General features: G+C 36.9%; 1 protein-coding gene across 2 annotated transcripts in view; it reads right to left on the minus strand.

Annotated features, from left to right (window-relative positions):
- Nucleotides 1-1,519: 1,519 nt before the first annotated feature.
- Nucleotides 1,520-15,236, minus strand: part of LOC115433038 (rho guanine nucleotide exchange factor 12-like) — a 66,459-nt gene continuing 52,742 nt past the window's right edge. Inside the window, exons 22-38 of one of the 2 annotated variants that reach the window (XM_030154227.1) lie at nt 14,267-14,439; nt 13,266-13,412; nt 12,562-12,647; nt 11,083-11,208; nt 9,489-9,603; nt 9,295-9,395; nt 9,127-9,204; nt 8,727-8,802; nt 8,474-8,641; nt 7,982-8,069; nt 7,813-7,893; nt 7,654-7,739; nt 7,326-7,571; nt 7,024-7,248; nt 4,945-5,144; nt 3,393-3,465; nt 1,520-3,302 (exon numbers count right to left, since the gene is read on the minus strand). In XM_030154227.1, coding sequence (XP_030010087.1) covers nt 3,289-3,302; nt 3,393-3,465; nt 4,945-5,144; nt 7,024-7,248; nt 7,326-7,571; nt 7,654-7,739; nt 7,813-7,893; nt 7,982-8,069; nt 8,474-8,641; nt 8,727-8,802; nt 9,127-9,204; nt 9,295-9,395; nt 9,489-9,603; nt 11,083-11,208; nt 12,562-12,647; nt 13,266-13,412; nt 14,267-14,439 — 2,083 coding nt within the window. In that variant the 3' untranslated portion in view covers nt 1,520-3,288. Of the gene's footprint in view, nt 3,303-3,392; nt 3,466-4,944; nt 5,145-7,023; nt 7,249-7,325; nt 7,587-7,653; nt 7,740-7,812; nt 7,894-7,981; nt 8,070-8,473; nt 8,642-8,726; nt 8,803-9,126; nt 9,205-9,294; nt 9,396-9,488; nt 9,604-11,082; nt 11,209-12,561; nt 12,648-13,265; nt 13,413-14,266; nt 14,440-15,236 lie in introns of both variants that reach the window. The other variant, XM_030154226.1, reaches the window with a different exon arrangement.

Below are 15,236 nucleotides of genomic sequence, written 5' to 3' on the forward strand. Positions count from 1 at the left end.
TTACTGGTTCAGCCCACTTGAGTTCAAATCAGGCTGAATGTGGCCCCTGAACTAACACCCCCTGGTAGAAACAATGTAAAAGATGCAACAAGATAATAATGACGTACAGTAAAAGACGCAATGAGATGACACTGACGCAAAAGATGCACAAAAAACCCCCCCACAAAATAAACAATAAATAAATAAAATTAAAAAATAAAGTAGCAAGAAAATACTATAAAAGATGCAACAAGATGAAAATAATGTAAATGGCTGGATACAAAGGACACAAGATTTAAAAAACAAAATGTGTATTGAGATGAAAGTGAGGTTAAAGATGCAAAAAGACAGAACATGTAACACACAAGATGAAAACAACTTAAAAAACTAAAAAAAAACACGACACTTTTGTTAATTTTTTTTTCCTTCATTTTTAACAACAGGCCAACTTCAGATCACATCTCTAAAAGGATTGTGGTTCTTAACAATGTCAGCAACATGACAACAGGGTTAATAACAATACAATAAAAACATAACAGTTGAAACATAATATTTATAAAATACATTAACGTTTGCACGGATATCTCACCCTTCTTTTAAGTAATTTGTGTTAAAATGTTACATGATTGTAAAAAAAAAACAAAAAACGATGCAGTAACAGTAAAACATCCAACTAGATCTTTGATATATCATCATATTTATACATTATTTTCCTTTACATTTCATATTTTCCATTAAAGACAAGCAACATGAATCCATACACGTGTATATATACAGTATTTGAAAGGTTTTCTTCTTTCTTACTCAGAGCTATAGTTTCAGATGTGCAGTCTTGAGGCCAGTGGATGTTTGTGATCAGTCCTGTGGTGAAAGTGCAGATACGTAAAAGAAAGGTCTCCAAAGCTTGTACCAAAATAAGCTTAAATATGGAAAGAGATGAAAGTGGTGTCATCAGGAAGCTTTTTGCACAACCTGAAATTATCCTCCATAGTGTTTAAAAATGTACAAAAGGTAAAATACTCTTCTCAACTTCTGTGTCAATTTATATGTGTTGCTTGTGTCAATAAACAAGGACCACATCCAAAAGCTGCAATACCACTAACAACCACTAGATGGCGACTCCCATAGACTTACATTGAACTTCTCATCAGAATGGCAGTAGGGAAACCAGTGGTCTATGGTTTGCGCTTTTGTTATTGTAGTAAAGACATGATGGATTTGTCAGAATATCAGCTATATTTAGACAATTTGTTTGCACATTCTACCCTTTTAATTTTGTAATTATGTTGAAGCATTAAAGGAAAGAGGCTTTTTATGGTCAGTTTGTGATATTAGTGATACCCAGTGGTGAGGTTGCATATTACAACCGACTGAAAATACCGCTCCCTTCCCTATGATGTACAGAAAAAATGTGATTCTTTTTTTTGTTTTGCCCTTTCGAGTCTTTTAGACAAGAGGATGATAACTCTGGTCCATTGTCAGACATAGTGGGTGAGATAGTAGTCAATTTTAACCCTGCTTTCCTTCCATTTATGTGCGCTGTTTCTTTTAAGTGGGTTACTATAATATAGGCATATAGGCAATGTGGTGTTCTTCTGGTTTTCTGGGTAAAAACCAACTTACTATGATCCTCACTCCCTATTATTCCTCTCATCCCAGTCATTTGACAAATAGAAAAACCAAGTCCCATTGAAAAATCTTAAGCTTTTAGGTACATTATTGATGGATTTTACTGATATAAAACAAAGAAGAAGAAAAAGAAGAAAAGAATGTCTGTTCTGTTCCTTTTGTGGATATAAATGACTCATCTGAAAACATAAGGATTCTCATTTTCATGTGACTACCGCTAATAAAACACGATTATGAATATTACATTCTGTTTTTGCAGTCTGATGCTCCTAAATCTGCCAAACCGGACCTTTAAAATCTACTACAATAACAGCGTCACATTAACTAAGAACAGAACTGACAAAGAAAAAACTCATGTGCCATATTTGTCAGAGGCTGTCATTCTGGACTGTGTTTTGTAAAGTGACTTAGTGAGATTATGCTTCATGCAATTTGCAGAGACTTCTTACATTTGCGTATCTAACTTTATACTTTTACTTTTTGCACAATCTTTATCCAGTTGCTTCTATATTTTAAATAATTCTCATCTAATTTCTGAACAATTTCCTGGAAAAACTGTAATTTGATACTAAACACAAATAGTCTCAGCAGATCCTGGCTAAAATTGCACCTTCAAACTGGGAAAAAGAAGATTTATCTTTGTTTTTAATTTTTTCTGTCAGTGTGTAGTTGGTGTTTCATGTGTTTACTGATGTACTGATGAAAGAAGATTTTAAGAGATATTCAATGTCCTGATGGTTCAGTGTGAGGTTTTGTTGTCAGTGTGTTGAGTCTTGTCACCAATAGTTTGAAAGATTCTATCTAATCAGGAAAAACTATAAAACCTGTTTGGAGACACTTAGAGGTGAAGGCATCAGATGTTACAGCAGATATGTCCTTCAAATGTCTTCAGTTAATATTAGGCTCTAGAAGTCATTAAATAGTGTTAAAATTGAAATATGAGGTAATAATTCCTGCAAATATTTTTATTCATTTTTGTTGAAGTGAGTCAAACTCTGTGTGTGTTAAAGTGTCAGATGTTACATAATACAGTTTTTTTTTCATCTTTACACTTAAACTTGGCAAATGTAACTCAGTCTAATACTCATTTTCCTACATATAATCTACCTCTGTGTGGAAATGCATATATACTACATACATTTATATTTGCCTATTTATTAAAAAAAAAAAAAAAGATGGTTTATCCAAAAAGTCTTGAATTTGGATAAAATCCATCCTGTAAATGTTGAAAGAACCATTCAATCTAAGTGTCTGATATCCTGTTTGTAGTTTTCAAACATCAAGTCTTTGTATTTATGGAGGTTTTTACCAGATAACAGTGTCCATATTCAGGTACTGACATGACGTACTGTGCTGCCTCCTGAACGTAACCTCCTGTGATCCTCAGAGAATGTGATCTGTCCATTTCCCTTTCTTCTCTGACCGACTGCTTCTTATCTCCAGTGTTTAAGACGCTTCACGCAGCGACTGAACTGTCCTTGTGTGGGTTCATGCGCTTCACTTCGTTCTCCCTTTGCTGGTGGGAGCATTGTGAGTTAACGGTAGAACAGACACGACTTTGATAAGAGTTTGAAGTTATTCGACAACACCAGTGTTCAGTGGTTAAGGATCAGTCCAGACGATGTGAAAAAAGTAACATGAAAGTCGACAAACACGTCCATGAGAAGCGCAAAGATCAACTCACTGGATCCCATCTGGAAAAGATCAGAAACAGACACTGAGAGGCAGTAAATAAACCGATGAGGTGATATTTGTTCACATATGAGTTGATATCTGACACACACCATTGTTGTCATCAGAGTCAGTAGTTGTATCACCGAGTGTTTGTCTCAGCTCCTTGTATTTCATCTCCACCTCCTGGAAACATGTTAGTATAGCAGTTAGCGCCATAGCCTGTCTGTCTGTCTGTCTACCTAAACATCTGCCTGTGTGTGAGTTCCATAAATATTATACCCCTTATAACAAGTGACAGAGTAAGCAGAGGTTACTAATACAACCACCAGTGTCTGAGAAATTGGTTGGACAAATTGTCTAACTGGAAATTTTGAAAAACTTATTTAAAAAAAAAATCCCAAAATTGCAATTCAGGCATCAAACAGTACACTGCATCTCTCTTAGTGGTGAAGAACATTTGTCCAATTTGAAATGAATCGGGTGAAATAGCATCTATGAAACGGGATAGACAAAAATCTCGAACAGATGGAATTCCTGATCTATCTACATACCCTTATATATATTATAACCCCACCCTCTAATAAACTGTTAAGTTTGAGCTTGTTGTCACATCACACACTACTAAATGTCATAAAATGTTTAAACCATGTGTAAAGAAATGCATTGCTATTTGAGTAAATTTTATCCAGTTGAGGGGATATGTATAAATGCTTGCATTTATTGCAAGTCAATATGTCAATTTTATAATAAAACATAATAATGCACCATTGAAAAACAGATGCAGGGACAGTAAATGTAGTTTGCACATTGACACTTCTGGTATTAAACAAAGGAAAATCTAAACATTAATTGTTATTAACAACACTGGTTTGAGTTTGAAACTAAAACAGTAGATAAAATAGATCAAATGAGCTCAACCATAAACATTTACAGCACTAAAATTGAACACATGATGACATCAGTAAAATAAATCTACAAATCTTCATATACAATAGTAAAACACTGATGGAGACCACTACTGTACAAGGGCTGTGCAGGAAAAAGGTTTAGATTTATTGAAATATCTATTTTTTCCTTTGGTCTCTTGAATGTTTCACTGTTTTGTTGTTTTACATAATTGTATTTCTGCATATTTTGCTGTTGTACAGAGACTCTTTATATATTATGTATGTATAGAAGAACAGAATAGACTTTATTGTCATTACACCGGTGGTGCAACAATATTGCAAGTTTCGTTGCATAACAACAGAAAATTGTGTGTATCTTTATGATAGTTGTGAATGTTTTATGCTTTTGGATTTCTGAAATGTAAGTGGTCTGTGTTTTGATCTTAAAAAAGTTTGAAAGCACAAATGACAGTTTTATATGATGATACAACCAGAATAAATCTGCCTTTAAGCTGGAAAAGAAATAACAATTTGTCATTTGTCAGGACAATTATCAGTATTGATTTGTACATTCATGTACATCTTGTAAATGGAGTACTTTTACTTGTAATGGAGTATTTTCACCACTTAAGTCCTTTTTTTTAGTACTTTTACTTAAATAAAGGATCTGAATCATTCTGTTTTCACTGTCACTGTCACCCTCAGTGTGTTTTCCTACCTTCTCTAGGGTTTGTGAACGTCAGTATATTAAGTCATCATATAAATTCTACTGGACCTTTAGATACTGCAGGTCGGCCTGGAGGAGGCGCAGGTGGGTCATGACCTGCCGACTGAGGTTGGGGCCGCCACCGCCCCTCTGCGACGATGACGACAACAGTTTCCTCATGTCGATCCCCACGTCTCCTCCTGCTCCGAGGTCATCGTCAGTGCTGCTCTCCTCAAAGCCTCCTCCGAAATCCAGAACCACAAAACCACCTGGAAACACAAGAAGAGCAGGTGTATGATGGAGGATATGAGCTGACCGGCCCATTTCTGAATAAAACACATTTGCTTCATTTGTATTCTTACTGGAGGACTTAATGGTGATAAAAAAAAAAGTTACAAAAATACAAATCTGCATCACATAGTACTGAATTACTGTGAGGCAATAACTAAAATCCATTCCATTTCTTAAGTTTGAAAGCAGAGTGTACTTCTCAAAGATGCATCAAAGTGCATGAAATAAGGTGCAATAGCAAGACACAAACTAATTAAAGCTGGACCTCAAATACAGGCTGGGAAAAAAAACATAAACCATAGTATTTATTTACGAGGGCCGTTCAATAAGTTCATGGCCTCACCCAGAACAGAACAACACAGACTGATAATTTATATTTTATTTTTCAACATAATCTCCATTTACAGCAATGCACTTGGTCCATCGATGTTCAAGCATCACTATCCCATCACGAAAGAATGTAACATCCTGTATTATAACAACCAGTATTTCTGGGTGAGGCCATGAACTTATTGAACAGCCGTCGTAGTTACATGACAGTGTGTATTAGCATTAGTTCCAAAGAACAAGATGCGTGCACCAGATTTAGCAGAGAAGCTAATTTCCGTTTCTGTTGTCCTGGACATCGACCAACATAATAAAACATCACATGTATTACGAAGTACTAGTATACTGGAGGAAAACTGTTAAACAATGACAGATATAGGAAAATATGCTCAGGCTGAACGGCTACAGCCAAATACATAAAAGGGGCTTACATTCTAAAAGTACAATAACATGGACTATGGATGTTATCTATGGATTAAGTTCTGGTGCTGGTCCTGTTATGTGCTGCTAATTTAACACAACATATATTTCTACATGTTTATTACATGATTAATTCCATTCAACAATATAATCTGGCTGTTTTCAACACTTCAACACTCCTTCTTGTTCAGTTTTTTGAAGTGTGATTGTCTGATTTCAGTCACTGCAGGTGTGTGTTTTACTCTTTCAGCGAAACTGTCACTTGTAGAAACTTAGAAGCACAAAAGGAAGAATCTGTTTGCTCAATAAAAGTTCTGATAAGCGATGAATGGCTTCACTCCACTGAAACGCTACAGGGTTTTCTTTGTTTTTGAGATGGTTAAGGAAGTGCAGTGTTTGTTGAAAAGAGAATTGCAAACAGGGGTGGATTAAAACAAGGCTTTGCACTAAATATGACCATTTCCACTTATTCAACAGAGGAAATTAGAAATAAAGATCTGTCTCTAATATTATCTCCAAAGACTTGATGCATATGATAAACATGTTTTGATGTTTTGCTGGTGTACAAAGCCTTAACCCCTTGTAGACTATTGTCACAAATTCAGCTTGATATTCCACTGTTTTGCTCTTTTTAAATGTTAGCCTCATAGCATAATTGCCCACTGCTGCTTCATTTTGCATCATAGACTGTGTCCTGAAAAAAATATGACTTAAGCCATTATTCTATGAGGCTAATGATGTTACCTGGTTATCTAGGATCCCTGACGTTCATGGATCAATTTCAACAGCCTGTTTCTGTAACAGTGTTATTAATTTTATGACATTCTACTGATTTTTGGATCATTTTTGTTTTGTTTTGATTGCTGACTGGAGGAACTGAATAATAGTAGCATCAATAAAATAATCTACATGCCCGAAACAGGAAAACTTGTTTAATTACTAATATAACAATTATGCCAAATGTTACTGGTTTTCATAACAGCTATTGTAGGTGCTATATTCCATAGACAACACAATTTTTTTATATAATTGTAAATAAATGTAGGCAGTAAGGGGCTAATGCTGGTCAGTATTTAATGTCTTGTTTTGTTTGTTTGTTCATTCTCTCACCGTTTCTTTCAGCAGGAAGGACCTGAGGATCTTCTTGCGGTGAATTTGCAGACACTCTGCTTTCGTCCCATGCCGTCGCCGCCTGGTCAGGACCCTCTGGTAAGGAGGTGTTCATCTGACACCCAGAGGCCTCACTCTGTTTAGTCTCCTCTGTTTCCGTGTCTTTTTCCTCCTCGCCGTCTCTGCTGATCATGTGGTCAAACACGACCTGCTTCAGCATCGCCACTAAACACAAGACATGAGTTATTTCCTGACCAAAACGCCCCGCCATGGGTGTTTTGAAACTCTCGTGGTGAACTCACAGGTCCTCAGAGCCTCTTCGGCTTTGGATGAAGGTATGCTCAGAGAGTTTTGCTGTTGGTTTTCCTGCTGTGACTCTTCCTGCAGTCTGTCTGCCAGCTGCCCATCTAGGAAGGCTTCGAGCTCGGCTTCATCCACTTCTCCGTCCTCCTCCTCTTCCTCCTGCCTGTCTGCCAGAGCCAACTCCTCTTCTTCATCCTCTGATTTCATGCCATCAAAGGGGTTTGTGTTCGCTGGAGCTTGAGCATCTGGAAAAAAGACATCTGGATGAAGACTTCAGAGCTGTTAGAGCTGCAGCATTAACACAGGGTTTACTTCCATTGGTGCTACCTGAACTTCCAGCTGATGTGTCGTTCGGATCTTTGCTCGACTTCGACATCCCATGGTTGATGATCTCATTGGCTTCCCGTTCATCACTGAAACACAACCGACATTAGAAAACACACACAAATCAGCAGCGGTAGCAGAGGTTTGTACTGTTGGACTCACTCAGACCGAGCTGCAGCTGCATCTCTGTTATGAAGCTTGGCCTTCATGGCATCGGCACACTGTGTGATCAGACGCTGCCACCTGCGTTAACAGATGAAAAACAGCGGCATGAGACTGAGGCAACGCAAGACATGTAGTGGAGTTGACCTGTTTGTGGCGCAAGACTTACGTTCTCTGGTCAGAGATGGTCTGAGCTGTCAGTTCATAAATCTGAGCCACGTTGTCTGACATGGACAGGACGAAGAACGACCTGTGGTCTGAAGAGACAGAAGTGTGACACATCTGTATCAGCAGGTAGAGAAAAGGTTCTAAACTGTACAAACTGTAACTGAGGTAAACTGAGACAAACTGAACCAAACTGTAAAGCTGTAAAGAGTTTTAGTACCAAATCTGATTTCTGCTATTGTCATGAGGTATGACAAAGACAACACACCCATGGCCATAAAGTTTGAATAACATACTTTTACCTCTTCCCATGAAATGATTGTGATGATGAGATTTATTATCAAATAATAAAGTATAACTTGTACTCAGTATGCAATCATGGTCAACGGTGATTAATGATGTGTATAAATAGAAATAAAAAGAGCAATGTGGCTCAAAACTAAATTATTCCAACTCTACAGGCCACAGTGTGTTTCATAGTAACTGTGGTTCATACTTGTTGCCACTGGTCGAACCAGGACTGTGCTGAGTTTGATGACGGGGCTGAAGATCTGCTTGGCGTCAGCGGTGCTGGCCAGATTCTTGCCATGAAACTTAAGGACCAGACGTTCATCCTGCTTTTGGAGTAAAACCATAATGTCCTCCAGGAGGATGGTGTACATGTCTGAAAGAAAGACACGCTCATACAGACTGCATGCGTGTGGAAAAACAGGGTATTTCTCACATTGTGTGGAAGTGTGCATCTATACCAATCCTCTTGTCTTTCATGATTTTCCAGGACAGAGGTCCCTCATGTACCATCTTTCTCTTAGTCAGGTCCAGATTCTGTTGGAAAAGAATATATTTCGATGTAAATATAAGACTAAACTTCATTATTAACCACATTATGTTTCAAGTTAGTCATTGGTGGAACTATTGTTACTCAAGTTGTACTCTGATGTACCTATACTTGTACAACTCAAAGTTTCTCATAAATAGACTTTACTTAGACCCATGTGAATTTATAGCCAGTAAAATATACTCACAGAGTAATTTTAACATGTTTAACTCCACCAATAATGTAATAAGCTCTGACGTGTTAATGTACTTGATGCTAAAAGTCAAAACATCACTAAGTTCTTAATGTCTTCCAGTGATGGGATGACCAACCTTCAGTTCCAGGACCACAGGGTTTTCATTCTGTTTGAGTGACGACAGGTCTAACCTCCTCTGATAATCCTCTAACCTCTGTTGGAAAAAAAACAACCCCAATTTTTGAGAGTATACCTAAAATATCCCACTAGTTGGTTGTGAATAATAAATAACTGACTCCTGTACCTGTTTGTTTTCAGCCTCTTTGACGGCCTGGTTAACGTGGTTTAGGATCTTTTTACAGCATTCTGCAGCTTTCTTTACCTTTTTCCTTTCCTCACCATCCTCTGTCAATACAACACACAAGCAACTGTTAAAGGAGCTGCTAAAGAAAAAGCCAACATTTAGTCCAATCAAAGACAACGTCATGTACTTTGTACCTGTGTATTTGGCGATGTTATCCAACAGGAGCGGGTACTTTGTGACTCTCTGCATTTCTACTGGAATGATGTCTTTAAGCTGCAGCCTCCGACACAGACGGTTGCTTTCAGCTTCCTGAAGAAAAGCAACAACCACATCATAAAGTTACATAACTATTTCTAATACGTGCAGCTTTATTGATCTATTCCACTGTATTTCAGAGACAAATATTATACTTTTTACTCCACATTTCTCTGACAGCTATAGTACCTTTTCAGATTTGACAATAAAACACAATCCAGTACAACAGTTAATGTCAAACAAACCTTTTGTGTTGACCTTTAGCATAAAGCTGTGTGTAATCAGACACCTTTAACTTGTCTATAAACTATTATTAATAAATATAATAAGAAGAAGAAGAAGAAGAAGAAGAAATTTTACTTATTAGCGCCTTTCACAACACCCAAGGACACTGTACAGCAGAGGATAAAAAAGACAATACATAGAATACAAAAGAAATAAATTAATAGATTTTTTTAAAAAGTAATTACGATACATAAAAGATACAAGGGAAAAAAGTGAAGAGGTGCAGTACAAAGTAAGATGAAGAGTAATAGTTATGGTCTGTACGCTATTCTGAAGAGGTGCGAGAAACAGTTCCAAAAATATAATAATGATATTTTTCCTTCTGAACTTCTAACAGAGTCAAACCATCTGATATCCCACCAAAACGTAAAGAGAAAAAATACAAAACTGAAAACAGATTTGTGTCAGAACCTTATTTTTCCTTCTGTTCCCTCTTCTGGACTAGTTTTAATAACTGAAATTCTGGATATATTACTTAAAATATGAATGAGAATACAAGTTGTTCCATATCAACATGTCAGAGATTTTTCTCCCCAAAGATAAGCTCATTATTATACAGTAGAATTTTTTCCATTCAGAATTACATTTTCCCTCTTTTTAAAATGTTTATTAGGGATTAAAAAGTGAGAGACAAAGGTAAACAGTTCAAAACAGTTCCCTTTTTCTTATGTTAAGAGCAACAGGAACATAGAACATCCCTGTGGAAAAAGTGAAAAAAAAACAAAAACTGTTGTATAATTATGTACAAGCCAAGCCACTACATCACGGGAAAAAAACAATAACCTTATATTTCAACAGGGATTCATTTTGAGCAACTGTTAACAGAATTTACTAGGTTTAGGTGATACAGCCAAAAATATTATCATGATAAAAATGATCATGAAACAAGACAAAATAATGTGAACACAGCAACAAGACATATCAAAATGAAAATAAAACATGTAACAAGACGTAATAAGTCAATATAACATAACTAAAAAAGACCTAAAAGACCATATCAAAATGAAAAATATAAAAGCTGCAAAAAACGATGATGCACCAAGAAGACAACATAAAAAATGCAAGACTCAACATTACAAAAGCATCTCAAAAACTGTAATTAGATAAAAAAAAAAAAAAAAACATGTAAAGCTCTTAACAATACACATAATATTATACTACAACATATCATTTCATCCCCCAGCCCTCTACAATCAGAATATTATGATCATCACGTTAAAACATACATGTACGAGCACTGATTCTGACCTGCATGAACAAGGCGAACCTCTGGTCTTTCTTCTTTTTGGTCTTGATGAGCTCCAGAGCTGATGGTTGGTTACTGCAGAAAGTCGCCACCGCCCTCCTGATCTTCTCCTCTTCATCGCCACTGAACTGGAATGAAAACAGAATTAAAAATAGCAGCTAATAAACTCCAGCAAAAGCAGCTTTGGAGGTGGTTGTACCTGAAAAAAGGCACAGTGATCATAAACAGCATCCAGGCTTTATTTAGGGATTGTTATTGTATTATACTGAATCCCAGTGGAATTACTGAAAAGCCTCAAATGTGGGCTGTGGCTTTCATCTACGTCTACTGCAGAGATCAGAAACACTTCACATAAAACAGGTTTATATTTGAGACAGACTTTAAAAAAAACAGAAATCAGAGAAACATGGGATGATATTAAAAATGCACATGAAAACAGAGCAGTGACTTCTAAATGTACAAAGTGCTGACTTGTGTTTGATTACAAACAGTAGGAAAACAACATGTTTCAGGTTTATCTGGTCAACATCAGTTCATTTTGTAAATATGCATCTATTCCTGGCATTCAGGGTTGTAATGTGCTAATACAGGGACATTTAAGGACAAGTTTATATGAGGAAAATGGTTCAGCATCAAGAACCATCATCCATCCACAGCTGAGGGTTACTGTTGAAAACATTTATTAAGCGTTACAACACAGAATTAGAGTCACAAAAACCAGTTCAAGCTTTACTGAGCCAAAAAGGAAACTTATGTTAGTGTGTCCAGAAGTGTTGTCGACTTCTATGGACTTAAAGCGCTTTACATTATTGACCCATTATTCATTCGCTCTCACATTCCTCCTCTAGTGGGGGTAAACTACATCTGTATCCACAGCTGCTCTGGGGCAGACTGACAGAGGAGTGTCTGCCAATTCACGCCTACAGCCCCTCCGAACACCATCGAACATTCATACGCATTCATACACCAGTGTGAGTGGCACTGGGGGCAAGGAGGGTGAAGTGTCTTGCCTAAGGACACAACGGACTGACTAGGACAGAGCGGGATTCGTACCGCCAACCTTTTTGTTATTGAAAGACCCGCCCTACCTCCTGAGCCATGGCCATGGCATTTTTATTATTTACCTGTAAATCTTTTGCCAGCTTGAATTGAACTGAAATGAAAAATCTTTAATGTCCCCGAAGAGCAATTTGATTTGCAACAGAAGTGTACATAACTCACATATCACCAAAACAATCAATCTCACATAATACATTAAATACAAGAAATACAGTAAATAAGTCATCATAGTTAACAGTGCATGGTTCCCAACAAGCTCAACTACAGACTATTTAAAAACTTAACAGCAGATGGGACAAATGATTTGAGATATCGGTTTGATTTGGTTTTATAACATAATGGAATGTTCTCTTATGCTGCTTGTTGTTAACATATAAAAATAAATCCAATAGTCAGAATATGGCATATCCAGTCTGTCTTACCCATCCCAGCAGATCATCTCCAATCTGACCAATCACTGACGTCTCACTCCTCTTTCGAATGGCTGTCATCTGCTCTGTAACAGAAACTGACACACATATGACAATTCATATATTTACTGCAAATACATGAAATATATGTCATTATAACTTCAAAATCTTAACATGGGCAAAACAACCTGAAAAAAGCTTGCTGCAGAACAGAAAACTGTGCATATATCATGGTTTTTATTCCATTTTGTCGGCATCTTAACACATTTTTTTCTCATGGCAGCTCATGTTTGCTTTGGGAAGGGTTTGTTATCTGATGTAATAAAAGAATAAAAACATTAGTAACAAGTCAAAAGATTAAATTATCTAATTTAATTTATCCTCTAAACTAGAAGCACTCGGAGAGCGCAGACCTCCACCAAGGCAGATCAGTGCCCGCCCCCCCCCCCCCCCCCCCCCAAGATCACCACCTGAAAACATTTCCTGAAATTTTCATCCAAATCCGTCCATAACTTTTGGAGTTATCTTGCACATGGACAGACAGACAGACAGAGAAACCAACGCCGGCAAAAACATAACCTCCTTGGCAGAGGTAACAAATACTCACTCTAACCAGACTGTTTGAGGGCATAAAGTCACCACTAGGTATCACTAAATCTCTCAGGCTCAACCTTTAAAGCAGGTTTGCAGTGTTGTACATGTATGTGTGTGAATACCATGCAGCTGAATAATCTCCTCCAGGTTGCTGAAGATGTGTTTGATGTCCTCTGGTGGGAGGATGCCGTCTTTGTTCAGCCTCTGGTAGAAAACACAGTCCAACACCTTCAGCCTCCGCAGGTGGGTGCGTTCAGTGTAGAACAGCTCTGAGGATGAAATAAAGACTGAATGTAGACATAGAGCGATGTGGCCTCAAATATGATTATAATAAAAAGTCAGTCAATATCCATAATTATCACAATAAATGTCAAATTACTATTTCTTTAAGTTTTAAAGCTACTTTTTGGTCCTGAGAGAAGACACCAGATAGTTATTTCTTGTTTAAAGTATTTGTACAAGACATAACAAGGTAAAAACAATGTAAAATATCTAACAAAGTAAAGGTAAAAGACACAATAAGATGAAATTGACCTACAGGATGCAACAAGACAAAAACACATCTGTGGATCTCATTCAACAACATGAAACTCTTCTTTATGGTCTGACCTCGGCAAACACTTTACAGATCTGGTAGGAAAACATTCTAAACAACATAATCATCATGTTTAATATCAAAATATAGAAGCACCATTCAAAAAATAAATGGATGGATGGATGGATGGATATGGATGGATGGATGGATGGATTATTCCTATTTTGGTCATTCATGTTCCATTGTTTGGTTTGAGTAGATGATTAATGTCTGTTTGTTTCTCCTTTGTTTGAGCCAAACATTATCAACTACTTGGTTATTTATGGATTTCTTCTGTCATTACTGCTGGGACTCAATAAACAAATCAACCAAATCGTCCTCTCTGACCTCGTATCCAACCGTATGTCAGTGCAGAAGGTTGAAGTCATGATGTGATGTAACATATCATAATTATTACCATTATTACTTTATTGACAGATGAATACATTTAAAGACTGTAAATAAAAAGAACATGTCCATTCCAGATTTGTTCATGTAGAAGTGCCTCATACTGTGTGTTTGAGAGGTTCAGACTCTCACTGTTCTCACCGTTGATGACTTCTTGTCTTTTAATCTCCTGTGGCTGTAAACTGGATAGGATGTCTGGACTGACCACACTCTGCCAGTTCAGAGGGTCTTCCTCACACTCCACCTCTGCTCCCTGATCGTCTTCACTCAGGACGTCGGCCGAACTCACCGCACACTGAGCCTCCATTCGACGACTGTAAGGCATGGAGCATTAGAGGTCAGAGGAGAGTGGAGTGCTGAATCAAAACTATACATCAAGTACTTATGAAAAATAAAGCTTAACTCATAAAGACCCAAACATCCACTGGCAACCAAAACCATCTACTAATGTCAACTGTTTAATACCTGTTGATCCACTAATCCTATCAATACATGTAAACAATTGGTGTAAAATGCAGTTGTTCATCTTATCATAGTCATCAGATATGACCCATTTGGATGTTCAGAGGCTCTGTAGTTACCGTGGAAACATCGTCATCTTCTACAACGTTGATCCACCAGTACACACACTTGTTCTACGTTAGTTATTGATATGTTTTGCTACAAAAAGTCCCTTTTTCTTCAGTTTTCTCAGCTTTTGATATAGGGTCCTGAGACCCAGGAAAGTGAAATTTGTTTAGCTTTTTTACATTAAACAATTGACTTGATTGGAAACTGTATAATGCAACAATTTTTTCAGATACATTTTCAAAATTATTTTATTTATTTTTTAATGGAATGTCCTTTGCAGTGGACATCGTTTTTTTTAGTAAAACTGTCAAACTTTTGTCCCCTACAGAGGACAAAAATGCATTTCTGGGTCTCAGGGAATATGAACCTTTGAATTTGCTCTGATATTTACTGAATGTCTACATGATCGGTGAATACATGTGAGAAAATACATGATTTTCACTTAAAAATGCAAAATACAGAGGATCATATTAGAATAAATGATGATAAATACACTTAAGAAAGGTTAAAAATAGCTAAAAATTCATTTGGGAACTGCCAC

This window comes from Sphaeramia orbicularis, chromosome 14 (assembly GCF_902148855.1).
Source record: "Sphaeramia orbicularis chromosome 14, fSphaOr1.1, whole genome shotgun sequence".
Lineage (NCBI taxonomy): Eukaryota > Metazoa > Chordata > Actinopteri > Kurtiformes > Apogonidae > Sphaeramia > Sphaeramia orbicularis.